The sequence below is a fragment of the Malurus melanocephalus genome, unplaced genomic scaffold, assembly GCF_030028575.1.
Source record: "Malurus melanocephalus ecotype Western Australia unplaced genomic scaffold, MMel_1.1 scaffold_54, whole genome shotgun sequence".
Taxonomy (NCBI): domain Eukaryota; kingdom Metazoa; phylum Chordata; class Aves; order Passeriformes; family Maluridae; genus Malurus; species Malurus melanocephalus.
The window spans coordinates 3043440-3055627 of record NW_026623286.1 but is presented as its reverse complement, the minus strand read 5'-3'; the positions used below and the strand labels follow the sequence as shown (position 1 = coordinate 3055627).

General features: G+C 53.6%; 1 protein-coding gene across 1 annotated transcript; it reads right to left on the bottom strand.

Annotated features, from left to right (window-relative positions):
- Positions 1–6: 6 nt before the first annotated feature.
- TNMD (tenomodulin) lies at positions 7–8596 on the bottom strand. The gene is made up of 7 exons (XM_057365577.1): positions 8507–8596; positions 8246–8380; positions 4759–4899; positions 3868–3969; positions 1886–2039; positions 532–704; positions 7–256 (listed from the first exon to the last, which is right to left on the bottom strand). Exons 1-7 carry the CDS (start codon positions 8552–8554, stop codon positions 47–49), a joined length of 963 nt encoding a protein of 320 aa, XP_057221560.1. The 5' UTR covers positions 8555–8596; the 3' UTR covers positions 7–46.
- Between the last annotated feature and the right edge of the window lie 3592 nt (positions 8597–12188).

Sequence of the window (12188 nt, the reverse complement as noted above, 5' to 3'; positions counted from 1 at the left end):
GTGTCCCCCGTGGTGGCCGTGTCGGGACGCTCCTGCACGGCGGGCGCTACACCCGGCCCAGCATCCGCGCGATCCACCAGTTGCAGGGCATGATGATGCGGCAGATGACCCTGCCGCCCTGGTAGCAGTAGGGGTAGGGGTAGTAGCCCAGCAGCGGCTCGCACACCCTCTGGCAGTAGCGGTTGGCGCGGCGGCACTGGGCACAGCAGTAACCCCGCTCGTCCCACAGCGGGTGGAACTCCAGCCCGTTCTCCGACTGCCGGGAAGAGACAGAGTCAGTGCAGGGGTGGTACGGCTGAGAGAATGGGCAGGACACCCTGCGAGGGCAGCCTGGGCACCCCAGGAGAGGAGCAGARCTCCCTGGGAACGTGGAGACACCCCAAGGGCTGCACGGGGCATCCCAAGGAACACAGCAAGCACACGCTGTGTGCTGTGAGATACCCCAGGAATGTGACCAGGGCACCCCAGGAATGTGACCAGGATACCCCAGACCACAAGCAGGACAGCCCAGGGTGGGGTTTCCTCACTCACATAGTCGTTGACGGGCAGATCCTCCTCGGTGAGCTGCCGTGCCCGGCGCTTGGGTCCCGGTTGTGAGTCCTTCCCCAGCTCGTGTTCACTCCCCTCGTCCAACCAGCCCTGGCTGGCTGTCAGCAGCTCAGGGTCTTCTTCTTCTGCCCCTTCAAGGTTGGCCAGCTCAGGAACTACGAGAGGAGCCCAAATGTTGCTGTCAATAACCAGGGAGCAGGCGGACAAATGCGGCAGCAAGAATTAATGTCTTGACCAGAATTTGGTGCCCAGGTACACAAAAAGGCCAGCAAAGATCCAGTGGTCCATGGCCTCCTGCTCTCAGCCAGCCTGGGAGCAGGGCTGGAGGGGATAATGGCCCATGCCATCCCCATCCCTCTGGTGGTATCTCCTGCGTGGGGCTGTAGGTGTGCAGAAGCACATCCTCACGGTGGCCTCTGCTGCTGAGGAATGGATTTGTAGAGCTCCTTTAAAGCAACATKATCTGGGCCAGATTATGGCCCAGCTACAGCTTTCCTAGCTTAGGAAAGACCCAGCAGCAATTTCTTTTGCTAGGGGAGATGCCAGACAGGTTTGGGACATTGCTGTCCTGGCAAAGGCTTTGGGTGCACTTTGGTGACCCCGCTGGACCCACCGGGACACAGGCACTGCTGCAGAGGGGGTGTCACAACAGGGACAAGAAAACACAAAGAGACAACAGCCAAGGACAGCAGGAGGGTCCCTCTGTATGGGGGATCTCTGATGCCCACCTGCCCTCCAGACCACCTGAGATGGCCAACACCCGTGGGCAGTGCCATGTGCCTCTGTGGCTGCAGAGCACGGGGAGTTTTCTCAGCAGGGATTTTTAAACTGGCTCATTGGGTTGGAAGTGGGTTAGAGAGAGCAGGTAATTACACCAGCAGATCTCAGAGGCCACAACCTCTGCGAGGGCTGTGTAGTGAGCAGCTGGAGGTGGCAACCCCGCCGTGTGATTTAGATGCAGATGTCTGCTCGCACTCTGATGTTCATGTGGTGACGAGAATTTAGGCGTCCCAGTTTCCAGCAGTGCTGCTTTCTTTGCAGGTACAAAGGATTATCTTTTTTCCCGCTGTTATGAGGAGGGTGGGCACTCTGCAAAGTGCAGGGTGGTGGGGAGCCAGCAGAAACAAGTGCTTTGCAGAGAAAAGCTTCAGTCCCTGCTGTTTCATTGGCCTCGATCTCCCGTGGTCATGGGCAGCACTGTGTTCATGTCTGAGATGTACAATGAGGCTGTGAAAGTGGGTTCCCAGTATGTCACAGAGAGGGACAGGGCAGGAGGGTCACGGGTGTGTGACAGGGCTGTTCCCACTCTTGAGCTCCTTGGGGACACTGCTTGTACCTGCTATTGGCGTGGGGTGGATCCAGAAGATGGTCACATTTTTGCAGATGTCAAAAATTTTGGAGCTCTTCAGGAATTCCTTGTTCTGAATGGGCTTTTCCCCGGGCACCCAGACCACAGACTGCTCAAAGTAGGTGGTGGTGATTTCTTCTCCCTGGAAGAAGAGCGAGAATTCACCTTGGTGTGGTGAGAGAGACACTCTGTCCCCACATTGGCTGCTTCTCCTCTCCTTGGTGTGCCCTGAGGCCCCTCTCTCCCTGCAGAGAGCAGCTGCACCTCTCCTGTCCTGGCTGGTGGTGCTCAGAGGATGCACACACCACACCCTGACAGTCCTCACACAGGCAGACCCATCACAAACCCGTCCTGTCCTGTCCTCCTTCACTCTACACCTCTCCTCTCTTAATTCATCCTCCAAAACCCTGCTCCTGTGCAGTCCCCACTATCTGGAAGAGCCTTCTGGAGCGCCCCAAGTCTTTTAAAACACAAGATTAAAACAGCTCCTCTCTGCTTTGCTCCYAGCACTTAATTCCCCTCTCCTCCTCCTACTGATATTTGATCGAACACTTTAATTTACTCCTCASAGAAATTCTTTGCACGGCTGTATTCTGTAATTTATACCACATGTCTCTGCTCTTGCATTAGTCCATGGTGTGTTTTGGCAGGCACTTWGGGAGGGAGATATATAAAGATTATTGGATGGGTCTGCGCTGAGCTCTCTGCCAAGGCAACGTTGTCTATGCTGGTGGTGGTAGCCCATAGAGCAAGCTGGCAAAAAGCATTTTTTTTCTCTCCAGAAGGCATCTAGAGCTGTATATCTCTTTTACAGAGTTTTTCCCTCCAGCTTTGGGAAGCCATAGGAAGGAGYCAAGGCAAGTTGACCCAGTCTGGGTAATTTTTGGAGACTCTGGTGGAAGCTGTGGGGTCAGGGAGGTGCTGCCTGCAGGACCTGGCAGCGTGCAGGCTCCAAGAAGACACGACTAGAGCTTAAATCTACATTTATCTCACTGGGTTTTACATTTCAGCTCTCTACCCGGGGCAGCGTTCTGCTAAAGCCTGGGAAGTCATATCCCTTTTACGACGGTAGCTGAAAAGATCTATTAGCTTCTTAGGGCGTAATCAAAGAATCGGTGTCTGGGAATTTGGGTCATGATTCAGGGAAATGTTTCTGCCCACGCTTCATTTCAAACACGTGTCCTGCTGGCGTTTTATCTGCAGCAGCTTCCTTAGGGGGGATTCAATCTGCTAACACCCTCCGTCCTGCAAATGGGGGGGCAGGAAGGCTGTGCCACCACCAGGGCTCAGGRTGGGGACAGGGACAAAGGACAGTGCTGTCAGGGGACTGAGCCGTCCCTCCAGGTCACACTGTCAGGGAGGGGTTGAATTATGGGCTCCAACACTTGTTTCCATGCAGCATGCAATGCAGGAGGCTCCTTGCAGCAGGATGCAGTTAAATGCAGCAGGAAACAATCAGGCACATCAGAGGGATGAAGGTCCATGCAGGATGGAARTGGCCCCAGCCTGGTGCTTCCCACATCTCGGGTCTGCATGTCAGGAGTTCTCTCAAATCTCATTTCTTAAATGTGAGTGGCCGTTCTTTTAAATCCCTCGCTTCTGCCTTATTCTGTTTCAAAACACAAGGCTCAAATCTCAGAGAAAAAGTGATTGACTTTTTGGTGCCTGCTAATCCTGAGCTGCCTTACGACCTTTTGACTACAACAGGATTATTGTTCTTGATCTCCGGTATTGTACTGAGAGGTTTTTGTCTGTCGCTGTCTAATCCCGTTTCTTTTCACTTGTTTTTATAAGCAATCCTCTGAAATAAGATCATTTTATGAAGCGATCACAACTCATTATTTCTTTATTGCAGCGTCTCTGGGAAGGCTGGAGCAGATGGGAGGGCGGCAGGAATGGCAGCTCCCATGCCAGGGACAGGAGTGGATTTCACTCACAGGGCAGAGGGGAGCCCTGTTTTATTCACTTACCTCAAGCTCAGGAATTTTGGCTTCTGTGGTCTCAGGTAGGACTTTAGTCTGAGTTTTGATGAAACATTTTTGAAGTCCCACGAAGAAGATGCCGGTTATTCCCTACAGGATCAAAGCAAACACCCAAAATACGGTCAGGGCAAAGAGTAGGATGAATAACCCATTGTGGGGAGGGTACAGCTGGAGGAGGAGGGTTTAGTCATATTTTTCCTGTTGATGTTTTTGTGCCAGTTCCRTTCAGCACCGGTGCTAAGCTGTACTAACAGGTTCTCATAAGGGATATTGCATTTTATGGTTTGGGAGAACTGGGCTTTTTACACATATTTTAAGGCAGGTAGTCATAAAATTTTACTCTGCTCCTCTTCCCCTTATAACTATMATGAGCTCTCATTATCATAAATAAAAATATGCAGAATAGCATCTGACCGTTATGGTTATATGAACATTCAGCCCCCAGTTCCTGTTAGGCTATTAGCTCAAAATTTTACCATATGTCACTGCACAGGGTATTTCCCTACAAATTTTAATTAGGTTTCAGAGAGAGCCTTCTACAGTGTCCTGAGGTTTTAATGCTCTCCAGACAGACAAATGTACTGGGCTGGGACAGACGGATGATGATTGTGTTCCTTTGCAATCCAATAATTTGGTCTTCTCGCTTCTAAGATGTATTTCCCTGGAACTGAACCACGTCACTATCAAATACAGCTGGAAGCTTATGTAGATAACATCTCCTTTCCTTTGAGAGCATCCCCAGAGAGCCTGGCTCTTGCTCTCCCTGATGCAGGAGCAAATAGCCCTGGGACTTGCTCCAGAGACTTCACAATGTCCTAAAGGATCCCCTCAGCCCTGCTGTAGGACTCCAGGGTCTCAGGGAYGAGCTGGCACACTCACATTTTTGAAGTCGTGGATCTCCAGGATCTCCTCAGTGCCGTTCCCGCTGCGGAAGGTCTCTGTCCTGGCCAGCGGGTCAATCTCCATCACAATCTTCTTCTTCTCGCCGTTGCTGAAGAACGTGTGCTCCATGTCATAAACCTGGGAGGCAGAGTCACAGCGGGGTCAGCTCAGCACCGCTCTGGTTTCACTGTCCAGGGGTGGACAGGCTGSTGCTGGTGCTGACCACCCCTGCTGGGGACCGTGCTGGGGGACTGGCTGTTCTCAGAGCCCGGCTCCGAGCAGAGCCATCATCGGGGTGAACAGGAGAGCAGTCCCGGGCAGGAGCCATCATCGGGGCGAAAAGGAGAGCAGATCCCGGACAGGAGCCAGGGTTGGGTGAAAAGGAGAGCAGGTCCCGGGCAGGAGCCATTATCGGGGTGAAAAGGAGAGCAGGTCCCAGTGAGGAGCCATCATCGGGGTGAAAAGGAGAGCAGTCCCGGGCAGGAGCCATCATCGGGGTGAAAAGGAGAGCAGATCCCGGACAGGAGCCATCATGGGGGTGAAAAGGAGAGCAGGTCCCAGTGAGGAGCCATCATCGGGGTGAAAAGGAGGGCAGGTCCCGGGCAGGAGCCAGGGTTGGGTGAAAGGCCAGGCTGCAGCCAGGACGGGGAGTGATGCGTTCCAAGAATGGGAGAGGATGCTCCTCCCACACTCGCACCAGGAGCTTCCCCACTGTTCAGCCTTTGCTGGCGCTTTCTGTGGTGCGAGTCTGGTGACATCCCAGGCAGGTATTTAATTTTCCCCTTGCCCTAGCTTGCTTGTTCCACACTGCATCCCTGGCTTGTTTGCTCCATCCCTGTGTCCCCGGCTCACTCACTCCGCTGTGTCCTCCCYAGTTTACTTTCTCCATCTCTCTGCCTTCTGTTTTTCCTGGAAAGGCAGAGATAAGAGCCTCTATCGCCTGGAGGAGATCAAGGATGGCCTGCGGATCAAAGACATCCTCGAGGGCTGCTGAAGAGCTGCGGGTGTAGCAGCCGGCGGCGCTGATCCCCCGGGAGGAGCGGGAGGAGCAGCSCTCTCCTGCTCGCTGCTCTCCAGCCCGGCAGCCCTGCAGTCTCCGCGGATGCCTGACCCTGACAGGATGAGCAGTGGCAGATGCTGTTTGAAGCACAGAAATGATCCTGCTGGCGCGGCGAGAGCTGCCGGGCCCTGGGGAGTCTCGTTCCCCGCATCAAACGGGGCTGTGTGGAAGCGAAGGGCTTGTGCAAAACCCCTCAAGTCCACGGGGCAGGCAGGAGAGATGGAGATACGGAGATGGGAAAGCCCTGTTCATCCCACGGCAAGGCTGTGGAACCGGGGAAAGAGCACGCTGGCTGCACTGGTGTGGGGCAGCAGCTCTGCTTCCAGTGCCATCCCAAACCCCTTTCACAGCACCCTGGTTCCTGCACATCCTTCCCCTGGGGGATTCAAAGCCTCTCAGCAGCATCAGCATTCCCAGGGTGCAGAACTGGCTGTGCAGAGGGGAACTGATGGGCACATTCACCCCTGCTCAAAGGTTAGAGGAGTGATGTGTGCCTTGGCAGCCATGAGCATGCTCCTTTTGGAGAGATATACAGCTCTCAATGGATTTTATGATATGGTAAAAACAATCTGAAGCCCAAAATGTGTGGAAGGCTGCTGGTTTTGACTGACAAAATGCACACAATGCCGTGAATCATTTCAAGGAAGGCAGGATCCCGGGTGGCACCTTACCTTCAAGTGCCTCTCCATTTACAAAAAATTACTTTGGCCAGCACAGCAGCCAGCTAACCCCCTTGGGCTTTGCCGTGTCTGTGCCGTTCAGAGAGCTATGATGTGTTTTATAGRGCTAAAAATGACACTTGCTGGTGAATGGTTGAAATATGTCCCCTGCAAGGCTGTGATGAATCCCTCGTTAGCTGAATCATCAGCYGTGCCGGCCGGCRCGGAYGCTGCTGTGCAGAGGGCAGAGCCRTGKCCAAGGCCACCCCTCAGAGGAACAACTCTTCTTTCAAGGCTTTTTCCACTCTCCAGTCACACGAAAGAAGCTTGAAGGGTTTCATGTTCTTTAAAGACTTCAATTCCCTTCGGTTGATATTTTTGAGTGTYACAAACTCGCAGTCTCCCCATCCTGCTCTGTCCTGAGGTGTCCTGGGCCAGCTGGAGGAGCTCCACGGCCCCAGGGACAGGGCAGTGCTGGGCTCTGGCAGTGCCAGTSTGCTCTCCACCAGGTTTTCTTGTGACCTCATGCCCTCATTGTCTGCCCATCAGGTGTTGGGGAGGGCTGGATGGACTCCATCCTCCACCAAGGACACCAAGGGCTCAATTCTGGGTGTCCTTTCTGATGCTGTGGCATTGTCTCTGCAGGGCTGGCTTGGAGAAAACCTCCCCTCCAGGGGTTAACAGCCTCTTCCCCTCATGGCTGGCACGACCCCTGTTTTTCTAGGAACAGTAGAGACTTTATAATGATCTTGGCAGGATTCTGGAGGAACATATGGCTTTTATTGTTTTTTCTTTCATTTTGGGGGGTATTTATTTCTGTTTGCTGATAAGAAGATAAAGTTTCCAGCSAGCAGGGTGCTTCCTGTGCCCGGCAGGAGGGCAGCCTGGCCRGGCTGGAGCAGCTCCAGGSCAGGGGGGAGACTGGAGAAGCCAGTGTGGGAAAGAGACTGCCTTGGCTGTGCACAGGAATTTGGGAGATGCTCTTAAGAGCCGGCAAAACCCACTGGTGACGGGGTGCAAGGCGAGGCCTTCTGGGTGAGCATGGAAATCTAAAGGAAAGGAGGATGAGGRRCACCAGGCAGGCTGTTGRCATCAAGGATAACCKAWTTACTTGGGGTGTGGGACACAGAAMGGGTTTTGGCAGCAGTGTCAGGGTGCTGGGTGGGGAGATGCACAATCCTACCACCCCGACACGTTCTGCACTCACAGCAGTGTCCGTCTGCAGCTGGGAACAAACGAGCCCAACCCCGTTAGCAGCAGCTCCTCCAGGAGCTAATCCATCTCACCGTCCCTCACATTGCAGACACATTAAAGTAAGAAATATAATCCATGACAATCAATCACCACTGCGTCCTGGCTTTCTCTCCTCTTTATGCGGTGGCATAATGACTTTTCCACCGGTTTCTGGCAAGATAATTGAAATGAAATGGAAAATATTTTCTTACTTGTCATAAAATTTGCTGCCGGTGAAATAAGAGTAACTTTAACTCTTCGTGGCGTAGCTCCCATCCCCTGTAATTGTCAACTGGGGAAAAAATGCGGTGACAGGGAAAAAAACYCCAGCCTGTATAAAGTAAAAGCTACTTATGAATAATACAAAGATTTTTAAAAGTCCCATGAATACTTGTGGTCTCAGAAAATGCATTTTGTGAAGTTGCTTGGGTTTTGGGGAGTTGTTAGAAGTTTCAGCGAGTCAAGGGGAGGGAGACAGCTCTGTCTGGGGAAACAACGCTCTGAAATGCTGGATGAAAGAGTTTTTACTTACTTTTCTGGGTGCTGGGTTCCAGAGGTACTTGACACCAAAAAATATCAGAATAAGAGAAAGGAGCAGCACGCCGAGGAGCAGTCCACAGAGCTGGTACCTGGGGCAGCTCTTCTTCCGCGGCTTGGCTGCTTCTGCCTATTTAATGACAGAACAGTGACAGCCAGGCTGTGCCGAGGGCTCCGGCAGGGAGGAGGACACGCACGGATCAGACATTTCTGGCGCTGCGGGGACGCAGGGTGGCMAGGCAAGCCATGAACTTACGTCCAGAAAGCGGCAGTGCTCCGGGCTCTGCCGAGCCGTCCCTCCCATGGTCTCCGCCGTGTGCGAGGGCTCCAGCCCGCTCCGAGGTGGAGTTAGGGAGGCTCTGGCTGCACACGCGGTGGGAAGGCAGGGCCACGCCGCCCCCACGGAGGGCAGCCAGCTTTCCCCGCAGCCAGCGGGGCCCCGGGCGCTCGGGCAGCGCTGCCGCCCCCGGGGCACGGGCACGGACACGGGTACGGGTGGACACGGACAGGGCTGGACACGGGCAGGGCTGGACATGGGCACGGGTGGACACGGGCAGGGCTGGACACGGGCACGGCTGGACACGGGCACGGACACGGGCACGGCTGGACACGGGCACGGCTGGACATGGTCCCGAGCCCCACTGCCTGACACACACAGCCACAGCCATGGTCCTTGTTTCAGCCCCTCTTCTGCCCTGCACTGCTGCCCGTGTGCCCACGGGTCCTGGTCCCGCTGGAGCTTGGGGACACGGGCATTGCTGCGATCAGAGGGGGACTTGCCTCTGTTCATGCATGGGGGAGCTCTGCAGTGGGGCTGCCAGCGGGTCCTTGCATGTCAGGGGGATACAGGCATGGCAGGGGGACACGGACATGGCAGAGGGATAGGGACATGGCATGGAGACATGGACATGGCATGGGGACATGGACATGGCATGGGGACACGGACATGGCATGGGGACACAGGCATGGCAGAGGGACATGGGCATGGCAGGGGGACATGGGTATGGCAGGGGGACACGGGCATGGCATGGGGACAGGCATGGCAGAGGGACAGGGGAATGGCAGGGGGACACAGGATGTCATGGGGACATGGGCATGGCAGGGTGACAGGCATGGCAGAGGGACACAAGCATGGCAGGGGGACACGGACATGGCAGAGGGACACAGGCATGGCAGGGTGACAGGCATGGCATGGGGACACGGACATGGCATGGGGACAGGAGCATGGCAGGGGGACACGGGCATGGCAGAGGGATACAGGCATGGCATGGGGACACGTGTGTGCATACATGTGTGTGCCATGTGTGTGTAACATGGGCAGGGGTGTGCACAGACATGCAGTGTGCAGTGTGTGTGTGGGGTGAAGCCTGAGTTCTCCCCGTCGAGAGCACAGCCTTACCCCAAAGTCGGCCTAGCCAGGAATTTCCTGACTATTTTTTTTTTCTTTTTCTGTGTTCAAAAATTTCCATTTGTTGGAATCGTAGCATTTCTTCACGGAAATGAACCCATCTTAAGAATGGCTTTCAGAAATCGRGCGTGAGGTTTCTAGTCTGAACAGGATGAGGCTCCCTGGTGTAGAAGAGCTGGCATGGACTCTTTTTCCAAGCTGTTTACTCTAATAAAAACCCAAAGTGCATCATGCACTAATTAAAATTGCACTGAAAAAAAAGAAAATCCACATCGAGTTTYGCTCGGGATGAGAAATGGAGAAAGAAATTGCTTTTAGCAGGTCTGGCACTGGCTTTGTGAGCATTGGGATGTTGCTGCCTGCAACCCGGGGTAAATCCTGGGGAGACAGAAGTGGAGAGCATCGTGAACCTGTGTGTGCTGAGGGTGTGCTCTGCTCTGTACCTGCTCCCTGTAAAGGACTTTGGGCTCCCTGACCCTAAAACTGCAGGAGCTGCTCACCCCACARCCCCTCAGCAGTGCCAGGGGTGGAAAACACACTCAGGGGGTTCAATATTTGAGATGGCAATAACAGAAGGGAATCATACTGACGAGGTTATTTGGAGGAGAAAAAAACCCTTTTTAATGGAAAGCAAACGCAGGCAGCCTTTGAAAACATCTGAGAGGTTTTGGAAATCTAAATGCAGCAAATCTGTGCAGACACCAGGTTTGTCTGTCTCCACTTCCCACCAGAAAGTTCCATCTCGGAAGCTTTTGTTATTCACTGGAAACTCAAGTATTTGAAAACATTTTCTTTTCTTGTCAAAATTAGAGTTTCAGAGGAAAACTTTGGAGCAGCTCTACTGAAAGATGGTTCTGATTACAGGAAAGAATTACAGCAGTGCTGCTAAGCAGACKTAATTGATCAGCAGATCTTCACCATCTCCCCCACTCGAGGCGCAGGAAACACTGCAAATACCACTCATAAACTGAATTAGGCATTATTATTTTATTACTGTTGTAAGGTAAATGTCAAGCTTTTTAATGGCAATCACTGTAACTCCTGCAGGAGTCGGTGTCTGAATCAGCTGCAAGAGGTGAGAGCCTGCCAGGGCTGGGAGTGAATAAAATCAATGAATGTCACAGATCCCTTCCAGCACCGGAGCGGGGCACGGAGGGGCGGGGATGGTGTGGGGTCACGGTGTGGGGTCACGGTGTGGGGTCACGGGGATGGGATGGTGTGGGGTCACGGTGTGGGGTCACGGTGTGGGGTCACGGGGATGGGATGGTGTGGGGTCACAGTGTGGGGTCACAGTGTGGGGTCACGGTGGGGGGTGAGGGTGTGGGGTCATGGGGATGGGATGGTGTGGGGTCACGGTGTGGGGTCACGGGGATGGGATGGTGTGGGGTCACGGTGTGGGGTCACGGTGTGGGGTCACGGTGTGGGGTCACGGGGCTGGGATGGTGTGGGGCCATGGGGATGGGATGGTGTGGGGTCACGGGGCTGAGACGGTGCGGGGTCACGGGGCTGGGCTGGAGCCCTTGGCCTACTGACCCTGCAAAACTGGACACTGCTGCCAGGGGACTGGGGGCAATGGGAACGGGCACAGATGAGCACATGTGAGCGCACACATTCATACACATGAGCACACACACACACGTATGGGCACACAAACGAGCACACACACACACGCACACATACACACACACATGAGCACACACACACACATGGGCACACACATGCACACGCAGCCCCAGGGCCAGCTCAGGCCGGAGTGCCGTGGCCCCACAAGGGGCAGGGACAGGATGCGATCCCAAACGCTGCTCCTCTCCACAGAGAGGTTACAGATACCCGGCCTTGGCTCGGGATTTGACACACCAAACCCCTGTGCAGCCCCAGTGTGCTCCCCTCAGCTGCCTTACAGCACTGGATCCTGACAAGGAGACAAGGGATGCAGACAGGCACAGAAACTGCAGSCTGACACTCATCAAAAAGGGTTTTTTCACCTCCATTCCCTGATGCTCTGGCTCAGACTTCAGGGTTTCAGAGGAAAAAAGAAGGAATTTTTATGAAAAGACAACAATTTTTGGGGAAAACCCCTTAGTGTCCTTYAGATGACAATCAGGTTCTCTGTATAAAAAGCAGTTCTGATGAAAATCTCCCATCAGTGCCAACGGAGAGGGAACAATCACTAATTTTCCATGAAGCTAATGAGAGCAAGTGTATATGAGAGGGGAGAATTTAATCTGATGTGAACTGAGGAAGAGAAGCAATACTGATATTAATGTGTGACTAATTGATACCCAGAAGAACATTTGAAATGATTAAAAGGCATTTGATTTTTAGGCAGGACAATAAGAGGCTCATTGGCTATGACTGGCGCATCCTTTCAGTTTTCTACTCCTTGTTCCAATTTGCCCAGAAAAAAATCTATCATATCTGCAGCGTAGCTTGACTGCCGCATAAAATCTCTGRAAATGTTATACCAAGAAATTCCTCCTGGACAGCACAAAGGATTGTACACGGTGTGAGCGGGGGTGAGCAGCCTGAC